The sequence below is a fragment of the Grammomys surdaster genome, unplaced genomic scaffold (genome assembly GCF_004785775.1).
Source record: "Grammomys surdaster isolate TR1022 unplaced genomic scaffold, NIH_TR_1.0 125940, whole genome shotgun sequence".
In the NCBI taxonomy this organism is placed as follows: Eukaryota; Metazoa; Chordata; class Mammalia; order Rodentia; family Muridae; genus Grammomys; species Grammomys surdaster.
In genome coordinates, this window is record NW_021620762.1 from 2,842,261 (window position 1) to 2,870,253 (window position 27,993).

Here is a 27,993-nt window from a genome sequence, read left to right on the forward strand (position 1 = left end):
GCTGAAAATTAGCTTCCTGTTGACATCCATTGTACGGTCACTTTCTGCTGAGTCTGTTCCACTTTCCTCCTACAAACATTGTACAAGATTATCCTCCTCCTCTTTTTCCTCCTCCCCCTCTTCTGAGACAGTTGGTTTTGTGTATCAACCTGACACATGCTAGAGTCATCAGAGGAAGGAGCCTCAGATGAGTGATTGCCTCCATAAGATCCATCTGTGGAGCATTTCCTCAATTAGTGATTGATGGGGGAAGGTCTAGCCCATGGTGAATGGTGCCATCCCTGGGCTGGTGGTTTGGGGTTCTATAAGAAAGCAAGCTGAGCAAGCCATGGGAAGCAAGCCAGTAAGCAGCACCCTCCATGGCTTCTACATAAGTCCCTGCCTCCAGGTTCCTGCTGTGTTTGAGTTCCTGTCCTGACTTCCTTCAATAATAAACAGCAATGTTGTCATCCACAGCACAGCAATATGGAAGTGTAAGCCAAAAAAGTCCCTTTTCTCCTCAACTTTGTTTTTTGGTTGTGGTGGTTCATCACAATAGAAACCCTGACTAAGGGGGCTGGTGAGATGGCTCAGCGGTTAAGAGCACTGACTGCTCTTCTAGAGGTCATGAGTTCAAATCCCAGCAACCACATGGTGGCTCACAACCATCTACAATGAGATCTTGTGCCCTCATATGGGTGTCTAAAGACAGCTACAGTGTACTTACATATAATAAATAAATAAATTTAAAAAAAAAAAAAAACCCTGACTAAGATAACAGGTATCTCTGTGTAGCCCTGGCTGCCCTAGAACTCACTTTGTAGACCAGGCTGGCCTCGAATTCACAGAGATCCACCTACCTCTGCCTCCTGAGTGCTGGGATTAAAGTCCAGCGTCACCAGGACTGGCAGCTTACTGAGGTTTTAAACACTCCAGTAGTCCATGATGGTAAAAATACAACAAACCATGTTTTTGGTTATAAATCAGCTTTTTAGTGATTTCAAATTGCTAGCTTCTAATGCAGTTTGGTTTAACCATTTAAATTTGGGTTAATTTCATAAAAAGCTTCATTTTACAATAGATGACAATTAACAGAGAGACAGTTGACCAATGTGCAGAGAGTAAGACACTACGAAAATGCAGTCCTAAGTGAAACATCACACACACACACACACACGCACACGCACACGCACACGCACACGCACACGCACACGCACGCACGCACACGCACGCATGCACATACACGCTTTTCAAACATGACAGGGCTGCTGCACACAGGAACTCACAGGCCGACTCAAGCCCGCCAAGCTTTCAACATGGTTGAGGAGAGGCTTACATAGTATCACTGCTAGCTAAGGAGCTATCGGCAATTGATGGCTGATGGGAGAGCGAGTGCCAGTTTTATTCAAGAACCCCTCGCCCCCCGCCCCCAAAGAATTCTTCCCTGATAGCCCATGCGCTAGTGTACCTGTGCACGTACCCGAGGCACTGAGTTGTCGTCTATAAGAACACATGAAGTTGGGAGGGAAAAAGCTATGGGAAGCAGGTACAATGGAGGGTGGATTTGATCTAAACATCAGCACATATAAAACTCAAATTTTAAAAATTTGTAGAGATTTGAACCATCTGTGTTGGCAGAGCCGCCACCCTGCCTCTGGCTAGAGATCTATTTACTCCTTCTTTCGACTGCACCTAAGAAAGTGTGTTAAGTGTAGTTCTGAGACACTGTGATGTAGCTGACCTCAAATTTGTGCTACAGCCAGTTTTGACCTAGGAAATTTACAGCCAGGGCCAGCCTAGGTTACAAACGCTCTGATTCTGGGCGTGGCGCGTCCTCTGTGTGCCTTTGTTGATAGTTTTGGGTTTTCTGACAGAGCAGCTTTGATCTTATGATTGACCAAGAGGAAGATCATGATCACCAATTAGCTCTCCAGCCTTGAGGAACTCGCTTGCGCCTGGTCGGGAGATGCTTTCCCTGCGCTTCACGGGAGTGACGTTGAGACAGCTCCTAGCGACTCGCGGAGCATCCAACTGACGCCTTGCCCCCGCCGCGGGGCACGCTAGGAGATGTAGTCCTTCCCGGCACTTTCTGTGGTTCGGCCCGCTAGTGAACGGGCGGTGGACTACAGTTCCTAGAATCCTCCACGCCACCTTCTATTTGAGGCCGGAGGCGGCGAGGTGGGACTGTCGCCGGCGTAGAGGTGGTAGGCCTGGCCGATCCGAGCGGACTGAGTGGAGTCGAAACCCGGGGCTCTGGTTGGGCTGGGTTTCCGTGGCCTTGTTTCTGAAAGGACGGCTCTTAACAGGGTCCCTAGGGATTAGGGAGAAGCGCTATTGTGTCTGGGTTCAGATGGGATGGGCGCGCGGGGGATGGAACATTGAGGGGCACCATGCCTGGCCTGGGGCAACACTCCCGGAACCGCTGTGGCTGAGAAGCGGGCTCACGAATTTGAAAATGCCTTCATGGAGCTGGTTGAATATGTGAAGATGTGACATTATTCTGGGATACGTTGGCCCTTACAAGCCTCCCCTAGAATATGTCCCCCTGTTTTGGAAGCTGCGACAGAATGCATAGGAGATAGCAGAAGTTTTTGGTGTAGGTCGCTAAAGTTGCCATTGCACGGGAGAAACACAAGCATTCCCCTGTGTCCACAACCCCAGATACACTTTGCATTTTAGTAAGAGGCTAGGCACACCGAGAAGACAGATGAGCGCCGCAGCCGCCTTTCTTCCTAGACATGTGAAGGTGGGTTTGAGCGACGTGAAAGAGGCAAGGAGGAGGTAGGGAATGATGGGAAATTCTGTTCCCAGTATGAAATGTCTATCATCTGTGAAAGGAGAAACCAGTACTCACTGTCAGGTTTTGTGCTGGATGCTGCCTACAGAGAATTTCCCGCCAAGGGACCTGGGCCAGGATGTGAAGGATGTGGACTACTTTTGAAATACTCTCCAAGCCAAGGAGAGCCCAATAAGTGAAAAAGGAATTCTCATATATTCTCTCTCTCCCTCCCCCCTCCCCCAATCTGTTTCTTGAGACAGGAGCTCACCCTAGCCCAAGAACTTACTTAGGTTAAAGTCGTTCCCTAAATCATGGCAACCCTGCTTCAGCTTCCCAAGTCCTGGGATTGCAAGTATGAAGCACTATGCCTAACATTTTCTTCTTTTTAAAATTTTAATTTTATGCATACGGGTGTTTTGTCTGTGTGTCTGTCTGTGCACCACATGCATGAAGTGTTCTGGGCAGTAAGAAAATGCATCAGATCCATTCCTCTGTCCCCGATGGGAGCGACAGAGGTTGTAAACCTGTGTGGGTACTGGGGATGCAGTCCAGCTCTTCTGGAAGAGCAGCACACGCCCACTGACTCTCTTTTGATTTTTGTTTTGTTTTGTTTGTTTGTTAGGATTTCTCTGTGTAGTCCTGGCTGTCCTGGAACTCTCTCTGTAGATCAGACTGGCCTCAAACCCAGAGATATCTGTCTCTACCTCCTGAGTGCCACCACCTCCAGGTCACTTTTTCTATTACATACCTCAGGTTGGCCTAGAACTTGTGATCTTTCTGCCTCAGCCTCCCAAGTTCTAGGGTTGACACTAAGTGCGTATTATCATACCCACCTCAGGAATTCTTTTTTTCACTTATTCATTTGAGGTAGTGGGGCACATATGCACATGGAGGTAAAAGGAGAATTTGTAGGAGTCAGTTCTCTATCTCTATCATGTGTCCTGGAGTACCCAACTCAGATAGTAGGTATGGTGCCAAAAGCACCATTACTCACTGAATGACATTCAGTTCAGAAATTATGGGATTATAGAAATAAGTTTGACCTATTCCTGGCTGTCCTGGAACTTGCTCTGTAAACCAGGCTGGCTTTAAGCTCAAAGAGAGCCACTTGTCTCTACCTCCTGAGTGCTAGGATTAAAGAAAGGCTTGCATCACTGCTGCCCTGCAGGGTTTTGATCTCTTAAGTGAAGGATCCTTAATAGCGTTGGAGTCAAGCACTGGGAAATGCTGAATTTTACCTGTTTATTTATTCGTGCATTTATTTATTTTTGAGACTTACATAGCCTAGGCTGGCCTTGAATTTGCTATGTAGCTAAGGATGGCCTTGAGCTTCTGGGTTTTTTTTTTAACCTCTTCCCAAGTACTGGAATTTCAGGATTATGCCATGTCTTGATTTTATTTTTAGTTATATGAATGTATGTGTGCATGTGGGTACAGATGCCCATGGATGCCAGAGGCCTGGATTCCCCTGGACCTGGAGTTCTGGGGGCTTGTGAGTTACCCAACACAATGCTGAGAACCCACCTCAGATCCTCTGCAGAACCAGTTTGTGCTCATGGCTCCTCAGTGGCCTCCAGCTTCAGCTCTTAAGCAGTTCCTTTGATTTTTCTCTATTAGGGAAGATGAACTTGCTGGGCAAGAAGTCACATGACTGGACAGTGCTGTGAGGAGCTGCAGAAAAAGCCCCGAGCCCAGGATGGTAGGCAGAGTATAGCATAAGATGGGTGAAGATAGACCTGCCCTGCCCTGTCCCACCCCACCCTCAGCATCCTGGCTGCATAGAAGTCTTGTGGCAAGGACCAGCAGATGGTCCCATGGTAGGGCAGCATTGGAGACACTTATGCATTGAGCTGAGTCTTTAATCCCAGAATGTGGAGGAAGAGGCAGAGGCAGACAGATCTCTTGTAATTCCAGGCCAGCCTGTTTCAACATTGCAGGCTCGAGGCCAGTAGTTACACAGGAAGACCCCTCTCAGCCCTCCTCCCCACCCCCCCCAAAAAAAAACAAACACACTTTAAGCAGTGAGCAAAGTCTCTTTTAAGCCTCAATTTTTGTTGTTTTGTTGAGGCCAGGTCTCGCTGTTGCTCTGTCTGGCCTAGAATTGCTATGTAGAAGACCAGGCTAGCCTGGCATTTGTAGAGATCCTCCTGCCTCTGAATCCTAAGTTCTGGAACTGAAGGCGAGAGCCACACTGGCCTGTATCTTGAGCCTCTGAGTCCTCTGAATTTCCTTCAAGAAACTTTTTTTTTCATTATTTATTCACTTTATAAACCTAATCCCAGGCCTCCCTCCTGGTACCCTCCCTCACGCAGCCCCTCCTTCTCCTTGTACTCTGAGAAGGGGGAGGTCCCACATGGGTATCACCTCATTCTGTCATATCAAATCACTGCAGGACTAGGCCAGTCCTCTCCCACTGAGGCCAGACAAGGCAGCTTAGTTAGGAGAACAGGATCCAGAGGCAGGCAACAGATTTAGGGACAGCCCCCCATCCAGTTGTTGGGGGACACTGGAAGTGTTTTTAGACACCCTTCAGACACACAGAACAGAAGAAAACGTTCTGGTTATTGCATCTGTCTGGGAGGCTTTTGTGTGTGGTATCTGTAACTCGGAGGAGAGGTATTCGTCCTCAGTCTGGCTCTGCTGGCCTGTAAGGGCTGTTTCTGGGCTCTGAGTAAATCATTCTCAGAAGCTGCAGAAAAACAGAACTGACTTCATCTGTAAGTGCTTCCTCTGGGGGCCTAGAGAAAGACAAAGCATATTTCTTGCCCAGTTCTAAAACAAGCTCACGGTTGGATTTTGTTGATGTTATTCCTCCCTCCCCCATTTTAGGCACAGAGAACCAAGAAAGGATTGAAAGGTAAGTGGAAACGTGAATTATCACCCTTAATCTAAGTATTCTTCTTCTTCCTCCTCCTCCTCTTCCTCCTCCTTCCTTCTCCTTCCTTGTTTTCTCCTTTTCTTTTTTCTCTTTCTTCCTTCTTCTTTTTCTTCTTTTGTCCTAGAATTCACCAGCCTCAAACTCAGAGAGATCTGCCTGCCTCTGCCCAAGTACTGGCTTAAAGGGATGTGTCGTCTCTGCCTAGCTGAGAGCCTTTTTGCCCCCACAAACAAAACAGAACAATCTGGTGAGCAGGCTTAGCAGGTGATGGTGTCTGATGCCTGACAACCAGAGCCCCTAGGACCTAAGCCTGGATGGAGACGACCGACTCCTGCAGATTGTATTCTGACCTCCACAGGAGGTTGGGACACATATTTCTGCTCCAATTTTAAAAGAATAAGAAAAGCTGGGTGTGTTAGTACACCACTCGAATCCCAGCACTCAGGTGGAGACAGGCCGGTCTCTCTGAGTCAGTAAGTCTGCTCTACACAATTCCAGGACAGCCAGGGCTGTGTAGAGAAAGACCCTGTGTCATAAAACAAAACAACAAAAAGCTGGAGGAACAAGAAGGCTGAGTCTGAGGAAGCCAGACTTTGCTGATACACTCCTCCTAGAGAAAGGGGTGGAAGAGCAGCCCTTCCTGGAGAGAGCCACAGGGCTGACTGTACTACCCGACACTTAAAATCAAGTGAATAAATGAAGTTTTAGAAAAAAACATTTCTTACTGAGCTCTGAATCCAAGGACATACTGTTTGAGGTTAAGGGAGGTCAAGGCAAGTAAGGCTGGCTAGGAGGATCATTTCCAACATGCTTGTCCTCTGTGTCTCTGTCAGAAAGTAACTGGAAGGGTGCAGCCAGTGCAGCTCTGGGTGGTGTCAGATGGAAGGCACAGAGAGAGAGCCTGTGTGTGTGCAGTTGCCACGCTGCCCTCTTAGAGGCTGGAAGACCGAGTGCTGTCGTTTGTGTTTTGGGTGAAAGATTTCACTGACAAACCATCATCATTCTTTTTTTTTTTTTTTTTTTAAAGATTTATTTATTTATTTTATTTATGAGTACACTGTAGCTGTCTTCAGACACACCAGAAGAGGGCATCGAATCTCATTACGGATGGTTGTGAGCCACCATGTGGTTGCTGGGATTTGAACTCAGGACCTCTGGAAGAGCAGTCAGTGCTCTTAACCGCTGAGCCATCTCTCCAGCCCAACCATCATCATTCTTAAGAAAGTTATTTTAAACTAGCCGAGGGTATCAACTCGGTATCATCAATTGTTGCCATTAGAAACCATCTGTTGACCAGGGAAGGCTTATGTCAGCCTCTGGGATCAGGGAACTCTGGGACACAGAAGTCTCAGGCCTTCAAGTTTATAAGTGCCACTCTTGCTTTCTGAAGTCCTTATGGCCCCTTTGTTTTCAGGATCCATCGATGATGTCCTTGGTGACCTCCTGGGAGATGACAGTAAGTACTGTCCCTTACTTTCCCTGGGTGTGAGAGGGAAACTGAAAAGAGGTTCAGCCAGCCAAAGTGTAAGCCTGACCAGTTGAGTTCCACCGAAGTACCCACGTGGGGAAGGAGAGAACCAGCTCTCACAAATTGTCATAGTGCTTGCTGGACCATGTGGGGACCCTGTTTTAATTTCACAAACTGTCAGATGGTTTCCCATGGCAACCGTTCCACTGTACATCCCACAGCCAAGTACGCCGCTCCTGCTTTGCTCCTGCCACTAGTGCTTATTTCCCAGCTTTTTTTGTTTGTTTGTTTGCTTGCTTGTTTGATTGATTGATTGATTTGTATTTTCTTATTTGTTTGTTGAGGTGGGGATTGACCCGGGCCTGATCCATGCTAGGTAGCCGTCGTAGCACCGAGCAGTGTTTGGCTCCCTGACCCTACTTTTATTACTTTTCATTTGTGACATTTTCATTTTTCATTACTTTTTGCTGTGATACTGGTCTTGAACTCACAGACTCAGGGAAGAACTGAGCTTTTCATTCTGCTTTCAGAGCAGCTGTGAGCACAGGCCTGCGCCACTAGGTCTGGCTTTTCCCATCTTTTTGGTCTTGGCCATGCCATGAGTGGCTGGGATTCTGTTTCCGCTGCTGCTGAGTATCTCCCCATGTGACACTTATGACACTCTTTGTCATCTTTAGAGACGAATCTGTTCAGAGGCTTTGATGGTTCGTGAATGGGGCACACAACTGAGAGCTCTCTTCTGGGTTTTCTGTAGTGCTGGAGTGGAGCTCAGGCCCTGTGCTTCTTTACTGAGCCACATCCTCCAGCCCCAGGTTCCTTATATAGTATTCCTTTTAAACGATCTCTTGGATTTATTTATTTTTTGTTTGTTTGGTTGGTTTTGGAGGGGTGGTCCACTCTCATGCCATAGCACACATGTGAGAGTCAGAGGCAACTACTCTGTGGGTTCCAAGAATTGAGCACAACTTATCAGGCTTGGTGGCAAGCACCTTTACCTGCTGAGCCATCCTGCCGACTAATTGATTTTTATTTGAGGCAAGGTCTCACTGTGTAGCCTAGGCTAGCCTCAAGCTCGTGGAAACCCTCCTGCCTTAGACTCCCTTGCATGAGCTGCTGTGGCAGCTAGCCACTTATTGGTTGTGTCCGTCCGTGTTGCTGCACTGAGGAGCAGGGCTGAGGGGTGTACAGAGCATCCCGGGCAGCAGCGAGGCTCCTGGTCCCAGGGAGAACACACGTGTCTGAGTCTATGGGTAGGACTCTGAGGAAGCCTTTGTGTGTCTGCCTTTCGTGTGGCACAAGGGTGGGGGTTGACCTGCCCATGCTCTCCTGGGATCTGGGACTAGCTTCCTACTTGGAATTGTACCCTCGTTCACTCACGTCTTTCTCGGGGGTGGCATCAGGCTGTGCCCTTCCTGTGGGGAGGTGTAGGAGAGTGGAGGAGCCGCTGTCCCTGCGGTGTTGCTTCAGTGACTGAACAGCTTTTCTTGTTCCCTTGCTCCAGCCACACTGCTTGAGAAGCCTGCTGAGCCAGCGTCACATGCCAAAGACACAGCGAGCTCACCTCAGTGGCCGTCCTCAAAGGCAAAGTAAGCACTGTTGGCACGTTTCTGTCCAGCCTTCTGTCCCTCAGCTGCACTCCGTCTTGACCAGTGGCCACAGTTAATGTTGAGAGTTTCAACGTATCCCCTCATGTCTGATGTCCATGGAATCTGAGAGTAAAAGACTGCAGGCCTGGGGGTCTGAAGGCCTGAGTTCTAGTCTTCCACCTGTTTCTTGGGTCATGCCAGACCTCTCTGAGCCTCAGTGTCCTTATCCCCAAAATGAGAGATGGCCTCAGATCCCTGATCTTCAGATTTGTTTGATCTCTTGAGAATGAACACCCCACCTTTCTTCTTCTTTTCATCTTGGTAGGGTTGGGATCGCTTTTTTTTAATCCCAGAAGAACAGGTGGATAGATCTCTGTGAGCTTGAGGCCGGGCTGGTCTACATGGAAGTTCCAGGCTAGCCAGAGCTATAGTGAGACCCTGTTGTAAAAGAAGAGAGAAACCAAAATTAAATAAATAAATCTTCTCTCTCTCTCTCTCTCTCTCTCTCTCTCTCTCTCTCTCTCTCTCTTAACTTTGTTTGTTTGTTTTTGCTATTTAGTTTTATTGCTTGTTTTATTTTTGTTTGTTTGCTTTAAGACAGGGTCGTGCTGTATAATCATGCCTGGCTTGCTACTAACCATGTTGCCCATAGTGAACTGGGACAGTCCTCCTGCCTCAGCCTCCTAAACACTGGGATTACAGTGTGTCACCGTGCCCCACTTTAACTATCACTAACTAGTGTGAGTGTAAGCGTGTATGTGTGTGTGTGTGTGTGTGCATGCATATGGAGCCCAAAGCGGTCAGTCTTCTGGGTGTTTTCCCTGTTGCTCTCCCTTCCTGTGAGACATGATCTGCTGTTCTCACCAATCACCTGAACTGGTTGGCAGGGAGCTCCAGGGATTCTCCTATTTTCGAGGCCTTTCCTCATCCGGCACCAGGGATGCAGCATGCAAGACCACACCCAGTTTTCTGTCACTTCACCCTTGGCCTCAATAATTATCCACTTATTAACAACTTATGTTCACAGGACTTCACTGCTTTAAAGAAAAGTAAAAACACAAATTAAGTATGAAAGTTTTGTACTACGTGGTCTTTGAATTTTTGTTTTGTTTTGTGAAACAGGGTTTCCTTATGTAACCCTGGCTGTCCTAGAACTCACAGAGATCTACCTGCCTTTGCCTCTCAAGTGCTGGGATTAAAAGTGTGTGACACTATACACAGTTATCTGAGATTCTATCTCGGTGCACTGGAAAAATCTCTCCAAATTCACTTTGACTATAAGGCTGATCTACAACTCTGTGAGACAGGGTCTCATGTGCTCTAAACTGGCCTAAAGCTGGATATGTACCTGGGGGTGGCCATCCTAACCCTTTTGCCTCTACTTCCCAAGTGGTGGGATTTCAGGCATGTGCTGTTACTCTCCACTGGCCTACCTGCCTTCCTTCCTTCCTTTTTCCTTTCCTCTTCCTCTTCCTACCTTCTTTCCTTCATCCCTCCCTTCTTCTTTTTATCCTTCCTTTCTTGATGCCAGGATTGAACCCATGGCCTTGTACATGCTAAACACATGCTCTAGCACTGAGTAACACCCCCACACCTCAGTCTTAATGTTTTAAAATCTAGTGGTCCAGACACAGGGACCATTGCCGACCTCATCTCTTTGCAGGTTCCTCCCAAAAGACACTGTTGAAGGATTGGCAGGAGCTGATGCTGAGGTGAGCCTGGTCCATTCCCCAGCCCCTGACCGTAGTAATGTCCCACAGACAGTGAGACTGGAATGGCCTAGAGCTGCTTACAGAAGAGTTTAGAAAAGTCAGGGGGGTTGATCATTTTGTTTCATTCTGAGATAGAGTTTTCACTGTGTGGCCCTAGCTAGGCTGTAAGTGGAGCCTTCTGCCTCAGCTCCAGACGAGATGGCGATTACAGATGTGAAACTCATGCACAGCCTGTACTTTTTTTCCCTTTTTGTTTGTTTGCTTTGGATCTTCAAAACAGGATCTTTCTGTGTAGCCTTGGCTGTCCTGGAACTCACTCTGTAGACCAGGCTGGCCTCGAACTCAGAAATCTGCCTGCCTCTGCCTCCCAAGTGCTAGGATTAAAGGCATGTGCCACTGCCTGGCTCATTTTGGGTTTTTGAGATAGGGTCTCGCTGTGTGGCTCTGGCTAGCTTGTACCATGTGACACCATACCTCCAGATTCGTACTTGATTCCTAAAGTAGAGCAGTGTCCATGGATTGCTAACTGGAACCAAACAGCACCCGTTGTCTTCCCACTAGAACAATGAGCTGGGTGGCAGAGCCCCCCAACTGCAGGAGTTGGGGATCGCCTCTTCCAGTGAGAAAGTCCAAGCTGTCTGGCTGCATGGTTAGGAAGTGGTCTTCCTCAAGTCCTGTGGTGGGAATGGCTTCTGCAGCTGAGAGGAGCAGACAATGGGGATACCTTCTGGGTCTCCACAGAGGGGCAGCTTGGAAAAGCTGATCCCTGGAGGGTGGGCATAAGAGACCCTCCCGTTTATGCTGTGTCAGTCAGGCCCTGCCCGAGCTGGACAGCAGGGTGACTAGGGCTGGGGACCCCGCGTGCTGTTGGGTCCTGACTGACATCATGTCTGTGTTTTCACCACCTGTGGACTCAGGTCTCCAGCGTCTCGGATGCAGACCCGCAGGACTTCTTGCAGAACATGAAGGTAGTGAATAGCTGTGTGTCTTCAAGGCTGGGGCGGGGTGAACGGTCAGCAGTCCACACCACTGGAATTTCTCATTTATGACTCTCTCTGTGTGGACCCTGGAACATCTATGCTGCAGGTCTAGTGGGAGCCAAGAGACCTGCCTGCTGGGTCTCTGACATGAGCAGAATAAAGTCTCCTCTAACGTCTGTCCCTGCCTTTCCTGTGTTTCACTCTAAACCCCTGCCAAGAGGGCTCATGAGAAGTATAAAGACTAGAATGAGTCTTTATACTTAGTAAGCACATAGGCTCCCGGTGCCCGGGGAGCAGGCCTGCACCTCAGTGCTCTGGCCCCCACTCCTCAGTCAGCAGCACTCTTGTCTTGCTTCGACATGGTTTCCTGGCCAAGGCAGAGCTCTTGGTTCCAGCCTTGTGAAGCTCTGTGTCCATTTTCTTCTTGTCTCCGTGTCCCCCCAGGGCCAGCAGAGCTGGGCATGACTTTCATGTCCTCACACTGTGCCCGTGTGACCTCATGGCTCTTCCGTAGTCTCATGACCCAGTTCCCACGGCCCACTCTGCCTGCCTTTGGCTCTGTGTTCCTTTCACAGTTCCGTGCCTGGCACAGCTGCCCTCAGCCTGCAGTGCTCCTCCCCCGGAAGCCATTCAGCTTTATGTTGCCGCAGCAAAGCAGCAAAGCACTCCATTACAAAGGACATTGGGTTTTTTATTGTTGTTGTTTTGTTTTGTTTTTTTGAGATGGTTTCTTTGACTGTCCTGGAACTCACTCTGTAGACCAGGCTGGCCTCCAACTCAGAAATCCACCTGCCTCTGCCTCCCAAGAAGTGCCGGGATTAAAGGCGTGTGCCACCACCGCCTGGCACAAAGGACATTTCTTTAGCTCAGTTTGGGAGGTGCGGTGTCGGAGGGATGAGATGAGGCTGGGAGCAGGATTTGGTTTAGACTCTGGTGAGGGTGGCAAATGGCAGAAGGGAGAAAGTGTGACAGAATGGTTCTGCAGTTCTTTTCAGGGGCTGCCACCAATGACCTGGGAGTTTTACAAGGTTCCCAGTTCCTAATACCACTGCCCTGAAGCCAAGACTTTTCTTAGGGACCTTGGGGGATCTTAGACATCAAACCCCACAGCACCTTCCCAGACACCAGGCTTCGCTCTCCTGTTGCCCTAGGACCTGGACAGCATGGATGGCGATCTCTTTGGTCGGATGAAGTCTCACCCACCCTCCGGCAAAGGAACTGCAAAGCGTTCTGGGAAAGAAGTACCTAGCAATCCCAAGCCCGCTGGAGCATTAACGGCTAATGAGAAAGGTATGTGGAAGATAGCTCTTGTGAATTTTCTGTGTTGTTTTTGTCAACATTCTATTGCTGTGAAGAAACACCATGACCAAGGTAACTCTTAAAAACAAAAATTTCCCTGGGTGCTTGCTTTCCATCTCAGAAATTTCATTTATTGTCATCATGGCTGGGAGCATGGAGGCACACATAGTGCTGTCTACGTACTTGAGAGCTATGCCCTGATCCACAGGCAGAGAGAGGACACTGGGCCTGGTATGGGCTTTTGAAACCTCAAAGCCCACCCCCAGTGACACTCCCACAAGGCCACACCTCCTAATCCTTGTAATCCTTTCAAATGTATAAGTCTATGGGGGCCATTCCTATTCAAACCACCACCCGTGCCTAGGATGAAGAGGTCAAGGGTCAAATCTAGGATGAAGAGGTCAAGGGTCAAATTGTGTGTGTTTATGTGGAGAAAGGTCTGTTCCTCTCCTTGTGTAGTTAGAGTCACGGTTGCTGTGATGAGACACTATGGCCAAAAGCAGCCAGGGGAGGGAAGTGTGTATTTGACTTACACTTGCAAATCACTGTGCCTCATCAAAGGAGGTCACAGCAGGAGCTCACACAGGGAGGGACCTGGAGGCAGGAGCTGATGCAGAGGCCATGGAGGGTGCTGCTTACTGGCTTGCTCACATGGCTTGTCAGCCTGTTTTCTTATAGAACCCAGAACCACTAGAGATGACTCTACCCAGAAAGTGCTAGGCCCTCCCCCATTTGTCATTAAGACATGTTCTACAGCAATGTTTCTCAACCTGTGGGTCACGACCCCCATGGGAACCTAACAACCCTTTCACAGAGGTTGCCTATCAGATAGCCTACATATTAGATATTGACATTACAATTCCATTACAACCACATGGTGGCTCACAACCGTCTGTAATGGGATCCGATGCCCTCTTCTGGTGTGTCTGAAGACAGCTACAGTGTATTCACATACATTAAATAAATAATGCTTTAAGAAAAAAAGAGAAAGAAAGAAAGAAAGAAAGAAAGAAAGAAAGAAAGAAAGAAAGAAAAAGAGAAATCACAGCCCCATGATTGCCTCCTCTGTTCTTCCTGTAGGGGACACCATTCCCACTAAGAAGGCACCTCCGGCTTCCAGCAAGTTTGGGCTTCAGTATAAGAAGTTTTCCTTTGAAGGTATCAGAGTCCTGTCTCCCCCAACCCACTTTCTGGAACATTTGACTTGAAGCAGTTTGGGTAATGATGCTGAAAGCCAAGTCTTTGTGTTAAGTCAAGAGAACTGGTCACAATTTAGTTCTCAAGAATTCCCAGAGGAGCTAAGTGTTCTATCCACCGGGATGTTTGAGGAACTTACGTTGCAAAGACTTTGAAGCCAGGCATCAAACTGAAGATTTTCTGAAATATAGGGGGAAAGTCCCTTTTCTTCATGAATGGATTCATGTCTTTTTTAATATTTATCTATTTATTTCATGTATATAAGTATACTGTCACTCTCTTCAGACACACCAGAAGAGGGCATTGGATCCCATTACAGATGGTTGTGAGCCACCATGTGGTTGCTGGGAATTGAACTCAGGACCTCTGGAAGAACAGTCAGTGCTCTTGACTGCTGAGCCATCTCTCCAGCCCATGGGTTCATGTCTTAAGGATGTTTCTAGGAGTCCCAGGATTCACCCAACTCCCTGCCTCCTCGCTCAAGCCCTTTCGTGTCTGCTGTCCCCACAGAGCCCACTCTGTGGATGCTCAGGACCTTGTTAAGCATGAGTGATGGCTGCCTCAGCTTCCAGCTTGTTTTTCCTAAGCAAAGCACAGCAGGGTGACCTCTGTCTTTCTTTCTGGCCATGAGACTTTGAAGACCCACTGGCAGGACTTCTCTCTGATGAGGAAGAAGAAACTGCCAAGAAACCACCAGCGATAGAGAGTAAACTTGCTTCCAAGGGTCCGAGCACAGCAGCAGGCCAAGGTAGGATACAGAGTCTTATTCCTGGTCCCAGGGGTCTCGACAGCTTTCTAGTTCAGAGGCATACCTCAGCATGCAGGCCCCTGTGTCTTCCTGTCCAGAACCAGGAGATTATCAGGTGCTCAGAGTGAGGAGGTGAATGTATGACCCTGGAGCAGGGTTAGAGTCAGGTCCCTGGATAAACCAGACAAATGCAAACTGTTGCCACCATCCACCCCATTCAGTCACCAAGCATTGGGCCTTGGTTCCCTTTCCTAGGTCCTTCTGTTCCTCTAACCCCTGGGGATACGCCCATCCGGAAGAAAGAACAGCTGTTTGATGAAGGGGATGACATCATGACGACCCTGGGCTTTGAAGACAGCCCCAAGGCAGAGGGGAAGAAGACAGGAAACCAGTAAGGGTCCTTATGAAGGGGGAGCCCCTGACCAGACTGGTGCCGAAGGCCCAGGGAAAAGCTCAAAGGTTGGGGCACCATGGGAACCCCATGTCATGGCGCATCTGTCCCACAGGGAAGGGCCCCCTCCTGCTCGCTCCAAGCTGGATGAACTGCTGGGTCGAGACACAGCTGCCAAGCTCCTCACTCGCCCAGCCACTGGGGACCGCAGAGAGTTCAAGTTAGACAAGAAGTATCAGAAGCCAGAGGGTGAGGCTGCCCAGAGGATGGGAGGGGAGGAGTCTGTACAGGCTTCGGGGTGACTGCTCTCTCTCTGTCTGGCCCCCTGACCCCTTGGGTTTTAGTGTTGTTTTGTTTTGTTAAGCTAGGGTCTCCCTGGCTAACCTGGAACTATTTAGACCTAGCCGGCCTTGAACTCACAAGGATCTGCCTGCCTCTGCCTTCCCCAGTGCTGGGATTAAAGGCATGAGCCACCATTCCCAGTGTTTTCCTTTCTTTGAGACAGAATATTACTCTAGGCTAGCTTCGAATTCATGATAATTTTGTGCCAGTCTCCCAAGTGCTGGGGTTGTAAGTATGAGCCACCAGATGTAGCTCAAACCAGTTTTACCACAACCTGTAACAACGGGTTCACTTGGAACCCACGTTGCTAAACACCGTCATGAGATAACCTAAAGTGGGCTGTCTAGCACTCTGTGGATTTCTGTGCCTGCTGATTGATTTATGGCCACCACTTGTTTAGTTGTCTTCCCTGGGGCTGCAGGCATTGCTCTATGGCAGAGCACCTGCCCAGCATCCTCCAGGTCCTGTAAAGAGTTTGGCTTTCCTTGTTCTCTGTCATCTTCGAGTCCTTTAATTTACAGACAAGGAAGATAGCTGGGATGATGAAATCCTCACCTTTGGGGCTTACCAGCCTACTGTGGCCTCTGAGGGACGCCAGTCGCGCAGGCAGTCAGTCAGGTAAGAGCTACAGGAAAGTCTACCCCAGGACAGGATAGCCCACCAGGCAGCCATGAGTCTACAGGAGCAAAAGGGAGAGGGAGGCCGGGAGCTCCCCACGGTCCAGGCAGAGGTGGGTAGACCAGCGTCTCACTCCCACCCCTAAATGCAGAAGCAAAAGGACAAGGTGGGCCTGCTTGTGCTTGAAGCCCTGAATGTCATGAAAGGCCGTTACATCACTTGGTTTCCCAGAGGAACCTCAGCCCAGGAGTAGCTCAGCCACCACTCTGCAGCAGTGTGGGGCCTCTCCAGTGCCTTCCAGGAACCCTGCCACTGGCTGTGTCCCCATGACACGCTCCTCATTTGCAATGGAAACAGACCAGCAATGGCTGAATTTATAACTTTTCTCTGAGTATTTATCTTTGTTTAAAGATGATTTATTTCACTATTTTTATGTGTACGGGCTGCATGTACATCTGTGTACTATGCATGTACCTGATGCCTGAGGAGGGAGGAAGAGGAGCTCAGATCCCCTGCTTTTTTTCTTTTTTTTTTTTTTTTGTTTGTTTTTTTTTTTTTCGAGACAGGGTTTCTCTGTGTAGCCCTGGCTGTCCTGGAACTCTCCAGATCCCCTGCTTACGTGACAACTGACCTGTGTTTTGAGACAGGCCAGCCTCTAACTCGCTATATAGTCAAAGATGACCTTGACTTTATTGTCCTCCTGCCTCTCTCCTGGGCAGAGTGCTGGGATAGCAGGCATCCAGCACCATGTCTGCTTGGCTGTGGTGCTGGGGATTGAACCCAGAGCCTCGTATATGCTAGACAGGCAGTCCACCAACTGACTGTGCTCCAGCTGCTGTGGGAGTTTCATTGTGGTTATTCCAATATTTTCACATGGGGCCTTTGTAACACAGGCTAGCCTTGAACTTACAGCAGTGCCGCCTCAATTCCTGGGTGCTAGGATTGCAGGTGTGAGCTCCTGTGCCCAGTTTTCTACAGGCCAGATATGCACCCCCTTAACAGCAGAGAGTGAGGCTGATAGAGAGCTATTGAGATGGGTTTCTTCCCCTGTCCAACAAGCTCCTCTTTGTCTTAAAGCAGGTTCTTGGGAGAAGGTGGCCCAGACCCTAAGGGAGAAAGCCTAAGCTTCAAACAGAGCTCTCCACCGGCTTCCAGCCCCATCCACCCCAGGAGAGGAGGAGCTGACTGGCTGGGCCTCAAGGATGATGACCTGGACCTACTGCCCCCCTCTCCTGTTCAAAAGGCCCAACAGGAAGCCTCACCCATGACACCCTCTTTCCTTCCTCCTACAAACCAGCCCCCAACCTCAGAGTCTGCCCCAACTGGACTCCCCTCAGCAGCAAAGCCACCACCCAAGAGTGCCAAGCCCTCTGTCAAAGCCAGCCAGGCCTCCTCACTGAAAGCATCTGAGGAGAAAGAAGATGACTGGTTGAGCCATGTCATATCTCAGAAGAAATCCCAAAGTCTAGCCAGAGAGGAGCGTGCTGGGCCCACTAAGGAGCTGACCTCACTGGGGTCACTGGCTCAGACCCCTTCTAGCAGGTATGAGCTTGAGCTACTTTGGTTGGTAAGAAGGATTTGCAGGGTCTGAGGGGCTAGCCTTACCCACCTTCCCTCTCCGTTATCTGTTAGAGCACCTGCTGTGAGCACGATGACAACTCAGCTCTCCTTCTCTTCCTGATGGGCATAAAAGAAAGAGCTGCCCAGATGCAGACAGTCAGGGCTGGTAACACTTCACCCTAGCTGCCATGGGGACAGGTGCTGAGTGGATTAGGCAAGAAACAACAGAGGATGCTCTGAGGTGGCAGGGTCCCCTGTCCCTTCCTCTGAGCAGAGGCTCTGTCCACAGCACCTGTCAAACTGGCAAAGAGATTCACTGTGCCAAGTGTTGGTTTTTCTTTAGCTTGGGTTAAAAGTGGCTAACACATGTGTGAGTTGAGCTTCCTGTGTCCTCCAGGAAGTGTCTGAGTAAACATGGACACTGAGGGGCAGCTCCTGGGAACTACAAGATGGCAGTCCAGTGAGGGTGGGTGGTAAGTGACCTTTGTAGGCAGGAGGCAAAGAGGCTGACAAGACCACGTCCAGAGGTAGCAGAAACAGCCTTGTAGCTCTGACGTGTGGAGGAGATGTGTGACTGTAAGGTCCTAGTTTTGGGAGAGCGGCTTTGACTTTGCCCTCAGATCGAGGGGAAGCTGTGTTCCCAAGAGAGCGAAGACAGAGAGGAGAGAGGAGAGGAGAGTGACCCGCGGGGACAGAGAGGCCGGGGGCCAGGACAGAGAGGAGAGGAGAGTGACCCGCAGGTACAGAGAGGCCGGGGGCCAGGACAGAGAGGAGAGAGGACAGTGACCGTGGGTACAGAGAGGCCGGGGGCCAGGACAGAGAGGAGAGAGGACAGTGACTTGCAGGTACAGAGAGGCGGGAACACTGGAGTCTAAGGCTGAGCAAAGATAAATGACCCTGACCCTAACTCCAGTGTGTGTTACTGAACCATGATGGATGCTGAGGTGGGCAGCAGGCCACAGAAGAGAAAGGTAGCCCGCAAACTCCAGGGCCCATCCTGGGAAGAATTCTGAGGAAGTGGTGGGGGCAGAGGCACGGGAAGAGGACCGCCTTAAGTTTTATGCTAGGAGCTTGTCTGGGGCCATCCTCCTGTAGCTCACACGGGCCTTCACCTTTCCCATGGACTTTCCTCAGCCTGCCTGTTGCTGGCACTCAGGTCCTTGAACAAGCCACTGCTGGAGAAGCCTCGAGACCAACCACACAAGGAATTGCAGCTGTCAGGCCTGGTGTCACAGGGTATGTCTAAAGACAGGGCTGAAGGGGTGAGAGGTGGTGGGGCCAGCCCAGGCCTCCCTCCAGGAAGACAGACAGTGCATAGTTGTGCTGGGACCCAAGGTGGCTTATTGGCTCTGACATAGCCAGCATCTGTGCCTGGTCACCCATGACAGCGCTGTCTGAGGGCGCATATTATGTATGTCCTTTACCCAACCAGCAGTGGGTTTCCCAGTGTGTTCCTGCTTCCCCTTCCCTGCCTCAGTCTTACATGGAAGCTATTCAACACCCCCTCATCTATACGTCCCCAGGGCCTCCATGAGTTGGAGCCAAGCCGCTACTGTTCTTCCTGTAGATGACCCCAAGAGAGGAGCGGCCTCTGCCTCTGGGGACTTCTCTAGCAGAGGTTTGTTTCCATCTTTGCTTGGGGTTTAGCCCTGGGTGATGAGGGTACCTTAAGCTCCCATGGGGTCTCTAGAAGATGAGTGACAAGGGGCTCTCCCTAGACCTCTCTGGTGCCAGGCGAGCTCTGCAGGCCTCTGAGCCTCCTGCTCTTTTCTCTGTTGTGACTTTCAGAGCCTCCAGTTTACATTCCGCATTCTCAGGAACCTACGGGGCTCTCTGTGCCTATCCAGGTAGGGAAGGAGGACAAACAGGTATAGGCTGTGGGCCCAGAGAACAATCCCCCCCTGCTCAGAGGCACCTAAGAACCTGGACTTGACACTCTGCTAGAATATACAGCTATATCCAGTAGGACATCATCCTGTTAGCACCTTCCTGAAGGTTTAGCCTTACTACTCCCGAGTGAGTTGGTGTAACTCTGCCAGCATCAGTAGGGAACTCATGAGGCAGGAAGAATGCTGTTTGTTCATTTGAGGTCAGCCTAAGGCTACATAGTGAGTTCTAGCCCAGCCTGGCTTCAAGAATGGGGGGGGGGCATGTATTACTCCCTAGAGGAAAGCTTGCCTGGCATGTGCAAGACCCAGGGTTCAGTCCCCAACTTGGAAAAAAAAAAAAAAGAGTACTGTCTTAGTTACTGTTATATCCTGATCCCCAGGTTGTGGGGGGAGGGAGACGGGGAGAGACTAGGCCTGGAACAAGGGGTGGGGAGGGGAGGGACTGGGCCTGGAACAAGGGGTGGGGAGAGGGGACAGGGAGAGACTGGGCCTGGAATGGGCTTTTGAAATTTCAAAGGCCACCTCAAGTGCTGTATGTCCTCCAGCAAGGCCACCTCGACTCCTACAAGGTTATACCTCCCAATCCTTCCCAAACAGTTCCACTAAGCAGGGACCAAGCATATAAATAAATGAGCTTTTGGGGGCCATTCTCATTCACACCCCTGTAATCCTAGTCCAGAAGACTGAGGTAGGAGAATCAAGCTTGATGTCAGCCTAGGCCCTCACTACAGGGAGAGAGGGAGGGAGGGAGGAAGGGAGGGAGGGAGGGAGGGAGGGAAGAAGAGAGAGAGAGAGAGAGAGAGAGAGAGAGAGAGAGAGAGAGAGAGGGAGAGAGGGAAGGAGGGGGGAAAGGTATAGACGCCTTGACTTCCTGTCACTGCATCTCCCTACTGCTTCAGCCTGGACAGTCACATCTGACACCCAGGCCTAGCAGGTATGAGAGCTAGGAATGTGTCCCTGGGAAACAATGGGCGAAGGGCCGCTTACTGGAACCAACTGTCAGCATAGGCCTTTAGGCCCAACCTAATGGGCCAGGGTCAGATGCTTTGTCATAACTGAGGTTACAGATGTCTCCTCACTGAGGAGGATGTCCTTGGGGAGGGAGGGTGCTCAGTTTCCTGACTGGAGCTCAAGGGATCTCTGACTACTTCCCTGCAAGGCAGAGGACTCGCCCAGGTCCTATCCTGCAGGAGCCACCTAGAACAGATGGCCAAAAGCCGAGGATGTGAAGGAGGAGATGCTCAGCAAGAGTCAACTCTACCTTAGAACAGCTCTCCTCCCTCCCACAGACCCTCCTCCCAGAGTCCATGATGCATAGTCTGCTGCCAGGCTCGGGATACCAGAAGCAGCTCCTGGCTGCCCAAGGGCAGCTTCAGAGCAGCACCGCCCAGCTTCAGGTTGAGCTACTGCAGAGCCAGACCAAACTGTCGGAGCTGGAGGCCCAGGTGAGAGCTCCAGAGCAGCAGGGATCACTTATGGGAAGTGCTTGGAAGCATCACCAGGAGGGAGGCAGGACTGCATGCACAAGTCTGGTTGCTGAAGAACCTAGTGCCACTGGTTCGTCCATGCCTAGGTGCGGAAGTTGGAGCTGGAGCGGACCCAGCACGGGAGGCTGCTGGAGAGCTTGCAGCAGCGACACCAGGCAGACCTGGAGCTCATTGAAGATGCACACAGGTACCCGGTGGCTCCAGCCTCAGAGGCCTGCCTGAGCTCAGGTTCAGATCTCCTCCCTGGACCCAGGAGCATGCCGGTGTGCTCAGTGCGGCCCTCTAGTTGGGTGTTCTGTTGACAGAAGCCGTGTCAAGGTGCTAGAAACATCCTACCAGCAGCGGGAAGAGCAGCTCCGCAGAGAGAAGGAGGTGCTGTCAGCCCAGCACGCGGCATACTGCCGGGAAGCTGAGCAGGCCAGGGCTGAGCTCATAGCCCAGCACCAGCGGCAGATGGCCATGGCTGAACAGGAGAGAGACCAGGAGGTCGCACGGCTTCGGGAGCTTCAGCAGTAAGGGCAAGAGGCAGGGGAGTTGGAGGGGAGTGGTTTTGCAAGGACTGGCCAGAGGGCAGGATGGGCTGGGGAGTCGGCTTGTGAGGACAGGACGGGCTGGCAGCATCAGTGCACTTGAGACCCCAGTGTGGCTCTGTGGCCTGTGCACACTCACCCCTCCCTTCAGCCCGCTGAGGTAAAGGCTCAAGGCCGAGCACACCCATTGCCCCTTAAGGGTGGTTCTCCCCACTCTCTGGATGGGAGGGTCTGGGAAGTCAAGCATTGAGCCTTTCTGGATGAGAAGGAAACTACCTAAGGGATCCGGAGGACAGAGCAGCCCATGGGCCAGCACACGGGGTCGGGCACACAGCTTCCTCCTGCTCTGTGGAAGGCGTCTCTTGCTGAGCGGCAGGGTACTGTGGCATGGAAGCAGCAATAGATGAGAGAGAAGAGCCAGGGCAACTGAGGCAACGAGGCTATGCCTGAAGGAGGCAGAGGACACAGTACTCAGAGGCCTTCCTTTCATGTTCTCGGGTGTCATCTGTTGGGTGGCCCCTCCCAGTGACCCTTGGCCTTCCCAGCCTCTGTGCCATTTCCTCAGGGCGTCCATCCTGGAGATGCGCAAGGACCACGAACACCAGCTACAGCGGCTGAAGATGCTGAAGGACCAGGAGATCGATGCTGTCACCAGTGCCACCTCCCATACTCGGTATGTGTGCTGCCTGCTGCTGCCACCCAAGGGTGTCCTGGCTGTCCCCAGGATGAGATGCCCTGATGATCCTCCAGGTCCCTGAACGGCATCATCGAGCAGATGGAGAAGTTCTCCAGCAGCTTGAACACGCTGTCCTCCCGTGTGGAGGCCTCGCACCTCACCACCTCACAAGAGCGAGAGCTGGGGATCCGGCAGCAAGACGAGCAGTTGCGAGGTAGCCCCCTCTCTGTAACAGGGACCCGTGTTAGGAAAGAGAGCAGGCAGTGACCGCCCTGTGTATCGCCTCCAGTTCTGCAGGAGCGGCTGGGCCGGCAACAGCGAGACATGGAGGAAGAGCGTAGCAGGTTACAGGAGGTCATCGGAAAGATGGAAGTGCGGCTGAGTGAGCAGAGCCGGCTCCTGGAACAGGTGAGCCTGTCCTTATGGACAGGATGGCTCTGTCTCAGGGCCACTCAGGACGAGCTCAGCCACTCTGCGTTTGATCCTAGCCAATAGGCCCAACCCATGGTCAGCTGTTCTCTGACATCCACTCAAGCACGCAGTGGCCAAGGCCTACTCTTCCCGTCTCTTCCTGCTTCTGTTTTCAACCCTGGGTTGGGCCACCGAATACCAGACGTCAGCTACCAGCTTCAGGGCCATCCTACAGACCCGCCATCACTGTACTTCCCCCTTCCACAGACCTGTCACCTGAGCTGTGGCTCTGGGATGGACACACTTGCCTACTAAATGTCATTTAGCCCCTCATGTGCAAGGATGTTTGAACTCCATACATGTCACTCATAGATGAATTAAGTGTTAGTCTTTCTTTGTTTTGTTTTTATTTGTATGGGTTGCTTTGCCTTCAGAGGCCAGAAAAGGGCATCATATCCCTGCAGCTGGAGTTACAGACAGTTGTGAGTCACTCTGGGGTACTGGAAACTGAACCCCAGTCCCCTGAAGAGTCAGTGCTTTTAATTGCTGAGCCACAACTCCAGCACTAAGGCCTAGTGTATAAGGAAGACTAAACTTTCTGAACTTCTGCCCTCATGTTTACGGAAACTGGATTCCTAGCGCTCGAGGCTGCTAGGTGATGGGTCAGATCTGGCGGTTCAGGGCAGGGCACTCCTGAACCTTCTCTGAGGTGCAGTTTGGCCTGAGTACTGGAGCTTCCAAATTCAGAATTGCAGGAGCTGGACCTGGACAGTATTCCCCAAGCGTCTGTTACTTCACATTTTTTTGGAAATGAGGAGTTTATGACAGCATGAGAAAAGCCAGATTTGCCCAGCTCCTCTGGAACAGAGTGGGGAGTCAACCCTCAGCCCTGCCCTGGGCCTTGCAGGAACGCTGGCGGGTGGCTGCTGAGAAGTCCAAGGCAGAGTCAGCCCAACGCACTCTGGAGGAGCAGAGGAAGATCATGGTCCAGCAGATTGCCATGGAGAGGGAGGAGCTGGAGAGGGCCAAGGTGAGTCCAGAGCCACACCCAGCTGCTGAGCCCACCGTTCCTGCCCGAGGACACTCACACGTCCCTCACTGCTCCCACACAGAGCGCCTTGCTAGAGGAGCAGAAGTCAGTCATGACTAAGTGTGGGGAGGAGCGGCGACGCCTGGCCGCAGAGTGGGCTGAGTATTTCACACAGCAGAAGCTGAGTAAGGAACGGGCGGAGCGCGAGGCTGAGAGGGCGATGCATGCAGACTCCCAGCGAGAGGGCACCATCATCAGCCTGACCAAGGTAGGACCCAGAGCCTGCAGGACCGAGCATGGCCAGGGGGCCCTGGACTCCCTCCTACCTGGGTACAAAAGGTCCAGGCCTGGGAACTAAGAGCACAGCTAAAGACATAGCAAGAGTACAGAAACTGGACCGGTGCTCAGCAGGCCAGGTCACTTGCCTTTTCTGAGGTACTTTATACGTATTTCTCTTAGTTGCTAGCTGGTTCTATATTCAGAGAAACTGGACATGACAATTTGTGTGACTCGTGCAGAAGCCTCCATGCTCGGTCCCAGGCCTCTCTGGTCCATGTCAGAAACCCCTTGCTTTACTGTCCCCTTCCAGAGGCGGGAGAGAGGGCAGGGACCCCCAAGGGCCGCCTAGACTTGGTGTAGCTCTGAGTCAGTTACTGCTGCTGCAATGACTGAATTCTGCAGGAGCAGGCAGAGCTGACGGTCAGGGCCTGTGAGCTCCGGGCCAAGGAGGAGAAGCTGGTTGCTGAGAGGGAGGCTTTGGAGAGAGAGCGCCAAGAGCTCCGACTGGAGAAGGACAGGTTACATAGGGCCAGCCTGCGCCTCCAGGCCCGTGCACAGGAGGTGGAACACATGAGTAAGGTACGCCTTGGCAGGTTGTGGTACAAGCCGCCCTTTGATTCTAGCTGGCCCTGATGCAGTGGCCTCCCTGCAGGTAGCCTCCAAGAAGTATGAGGAGGGCGAGCAGGCCTTGCAGGAGGCCCAGCAGATGCAGACTGAGCAGCAGGGCCGGCTGCAGGTGGTCCAGCGGCAGCAGGAGTGGCTGCGGCAGCAGGAGCAGCGTGTGCACCAGGCAAGGTTCCAGTCCCCCTCCGTCCCTCATGCCCACCTCCCTCTCCTCCCACTGAGCCTGTCTCTTTGGTGTTGGCACAGGAACACCTGAGCCTGGCTCAGCAGAGGCTGCAGCTGGACCGGGTGCGGCAGGACGTGCCTTCCAGCCTTCCAGGGCTGCCCTCCAGGGTCCAGGGCCCGGCAGCCGCCAGCCTGGATGGTAAGTGACTCCCGGAGGACGGGACACAGCCTGGAGCAGAAAGCAGCAGGACCTCCTCCAGCTACTCAATTTAGGGGCTGCCGGAAGCTACTGTTTTTTTTTGTTTGTTTGTTTGTTTGTTTGTTTGTTTTTTTTTTTGGTTTTTTGAGACAGGGTTTCTCTGTGTAACCCTGGCTGTCCTGGAACTCACTCTGTAGACCAGGCTGGCTCGAACTCAGAAATCCGCCTGCCTCTGCCTCCCAAGTGCTGGGATTAAAGGCGTGCGCCACCACCACCCGGCTAGGTTTGGGGTTTTGTTTGAAAATATGATCTTGCTTTATTGCCTAGGCTAGGTTCACACTCGGATCCTCCTGCCTCAGCACTCTGCATGCTAGATTACAGGTGTGTCAACTGTTGAGCCAGCTCTCTAGCCCCACCTTCCTTTCTGAGGGGAGTTTTGTTTGTTTGAGACAGACTCACTGTGTAGCCCTGGCTGGCCTGGAACTCTCTGTATAGACCAGGTTGGTTCTGCCTCTGCCTCTTCCTGAGTGTGGGGAATAATGAGCCACCGTTCTTTTCTGTTGACAGTGTTTGTTTTTGTTTCTTTGGAGTTTTATCTTGAAAACCAGGCAGGCCTTGAACTCAGAGTCATCCTCTGCCTCTGCCACCCTGTGCTGGGGTTACAGGTGTGCTCTGCTACCACAGGCTCCAAGGCTTCTCTCTTCCTTTTTCTTTTGTGTGGGTGTGTACACACGTGCATATTCAGAGCCCACAGGAGCTTTTGTGTGGGTGTGTACACACATGTATATTCAGAGCCCGCAGGAGATTCCTGGGTGTCCTGCTCGAGCACAGTCTGTCTTGTGCTTTTGAAAAACTGTCTGTGGGTTCTGTGCCCACAGAGGCCAGAGAAAGACATTAGAACCCTGGCCCCGCAGTCACAGTGGTTGTATTCTCCTGTGTACGTGCTGTGTATGGAACCTGACTTCTCTAGAAGAGTCCCCCAGGCATTGGGCCTGGTTCTTCCCGTGGGCAGTGTGGGTGCAGGTCCTCCAGAAAAAAGCCAGGCCCCTCGGTTCCCCTGACGTTGGCTCCTACCTTTCTCCTCAGCTGTCCAGGCCCCTGTTTCCACCTCTCCTCCGTGTAGCCAGGCAGCTGCTGCCCAGGTTCCCACACACCTTCTTGCCAAACTGCTGCTGCTAAAGCATACAGCAGAAGAGGTGAGTACCCGCTGGGCCGGGTCTCGTTCACAGCCACGACAAGCAGACTCCCTCCACGGCGGCAAGGGGCACACAGTCTTGCTCACAGAGGGGAAGAGTAAGGTAGACAGTAGGACTGGGGTGGTGAGTGTAGACTTGACTAGCTTGTACAGAGAGGAAAGTAGACAGTAGGACTGGGGTGGTGAGTGGTAGAATACTTGTCTAGCTTGTACGGGGCCCTGATTCAGTCCCGTGTGACCCCTGTTGAAAATTGACTTTGAAGCCAGACATGGTGCCACCCGCCTTTAATCCCAGTGCTTAGGAGGCAGAGGCAGGCAAATCTCTGTGAGTTCGAGGCCAGCCTGGTCTACAGAGTAAGTTCCAGGACAGAAATAAAACAAAAAAATGGCTTTGAAAGATTTTTTTTTTAAGATTTATTTATTTATTATTTATTTATTTATTTATTTTGGTTTTTCGAGACAGGGTTTCTCTGTATAGCCCTGGCTGTCCTGGAACTCACTCTGTAGCCCAGGTTAGCCTTAGAATCCTCCTTCCAAGCTCTAGGATTGCAGGTGTGAATCAGCACACACAGATATGAGGTGCTCTTATCTCCAGTTTGCACACAAAGACACTGGGGCCCAGAGACATGAGGCCATTGCTGATAAATTCCAAGGTTCTCAAGTCCTTGCCGAGACTGAGTCCACAGCCTGTCTCACTCCATGCCTCAGCTCCCACATACCCAGTGGGTGGAGGGGGTTCCCAAGTGCAGGCTGTCTCCTCCAGTATCAGGAGTCCCGTCAGTGCACAAAAGTGTGCACAAAAGTCTGAATCTGCCTCACAGGACCACGACTTCTTAGAAAACGAACAGTTCTTCCTGGAGACTCTGAAGAAAGCGCCCTACAATATGGCATACCATTCTGCCTGAAAATGCCCACTGCCTCCTCAGCGAGCATCTGGCCCTGGAGCTCTCTTCAGCTGCTGAGCAGCTCCCTTCTCCATGAGAAAGGCTCCTAGGGAAGCACTGCACTGCCCAGAGCCTGATTACAGCGTCTTGTATGGACAGGGTATCTGTGTGTTCTTCCCAAGCGCTCTGACCTGCAGCGTAGAGGCAGCAGATGCCTCCCCCAGGGAGCAGTGACAGTAAGGCCACCCATCACCCACGCTTGTCTCATGGTGAGACCCCAGCTCATCACCGCCTTCCATGGCAGCCACTAGGGGTCTTTATGCCTAGGCTACTTTGAGCCAGGGGCCTATTTCAGGGCAGTTGGGTTATACACCACGAACAGCCTTTACTTTCCATGAGAGGTCTTTCAAATGGGAATAGGGAGAAGGGCCTTCTAGCTGAGTGGGTGGGAGGCCTAGCCAGGGGCAAGGGTGGTACTGTGCTGGGAGCACCATGCCCAGATGGATTCTTGGACTTCATCCAACACTTCATCTCACCCGCAGGCAGCTCACCCAGTCCCGTTACTTCCCAGGGACCAGCTAACTCAGCAGCAACACTGGCTTCTTCCGCCCTATCCTGGTTCCCACCAGAGGTGGGGTGGGGAGCTGTAGGAGTAGAGGGGTGTGTGGAGAAGCAGAGGAGGAAGGGAGGCCGTGAGAGCTAGAGACTCTGCCTGAAGATGAGGCAGGAGCCCTGGGCCAGCTGCTGCTCCTCCAGTAGCTACTGTGCCAAGACCCTCCAGTAGGGAATCGGGAGGGTCCTTGGAGGGGGAATGATCCAGCAGACCTAGAACTCAGAATCTACAATTGCTACACAGCAGCTTCCTCTCTTCCCACCTGAGAGGGCGTGTCTACAGGAGCAGGTGGGAAGAGGAGGGGCGTGCCAGAGGGTAAGGGCAGCTGCCCTGCTCTTCAGAACCTCTCCTGGAGGGACCCGCAACCTCAACATCCAACCCATTAAACTGCTGTATTCTTTCAAATTCTGTTTTGGTTTTGCATTGTTGGGGATCAAACCTGCGACTGTACATCCTAGAGGTAAATGTTCTTCC

The 27,993-nt window shown here is 51.4% G+C and overlaps 1 protein-coding gene and 1 non-coding gene across 2 annotated transcripts; both read left to right on the forward strand.

Annotated features, from left to right (window-relative positions):
* Positions 1-2,164: 2,164 nt before the first annotated feature.
* Fbf1 (Fas binding factor 1) lies at positions 2,165-27,924 on the forward strand. Its single transcript, XM_028752923.1, has 29 exons — positions 2,165-2,725; positions 5,588-5,615; positions 7,051-7,092; positions 8,606-8,690; positions 10,354-10,402; positions 11,320-11,370; positions 12,534-12,672; positions 13,762-13,839; positions 14,510-14,626; positions 14,882-15,017; positions 15,133-15,266; positions 15,881-15,977; positions 17,058-17,519; positions 18,672-18,773; positions 19,061-19,155; positions 19,326-19,384; positions 20,716-20,871; positions 21,000-21,100; positions 21,219-21,425; positions 22,009-22,116; positions 22,194-22,333; positions 22,409-22,527; positions 23,438-23,560; positions 23,643-23,828; positions 24,242-24,418; positions 24,492-24,629; positions 24,710-24,827; positions 25,914-26,023; positions 26,844-27,924. Exons 1-29 carry the CDS (start codon positions 2,687-2,689, stop codon positions 26,925-26,927), a joined length of 3,480 nt encoding a protein of 1,159 aa, XP_028608756.1. The 5' UTR covers positions 2,165-2,686; the 3' UTR covers positions 26,928-27,924.
* LOC114608864 lies at positions 6,190-6,316 on the forward strand. The gene has a single exon (XR_003709431.1).
* Positions 27,925-27,993: the final 69 nt, after the last annotated feature.

Excerpts from the sequence above, each read along its gene's own strand:
- Fbf1 (XM_028752923.1), top strand. The coding sequence starts at position 2,687 with ATGAGCGCCGCAGCCGCCTTTCTTCCTAGACATGTGAAG. Across the intron at positions 7,093-8,605 it reads TGACCTCCTGGGAGATGACA|CCACACTGCTTGAGAAGCCT; the intron begins GTAAGTACTGTC and ends CCCTTGCTCCAG. Across the intron at positions 22,528-23,437 it reads AGAGCCGGCTCCTGGAACAG|GAACGCTGGCGGGTGGCTGC; the intron begins GTGAGCCTGTCC and ends TGGGCCTTGCAG.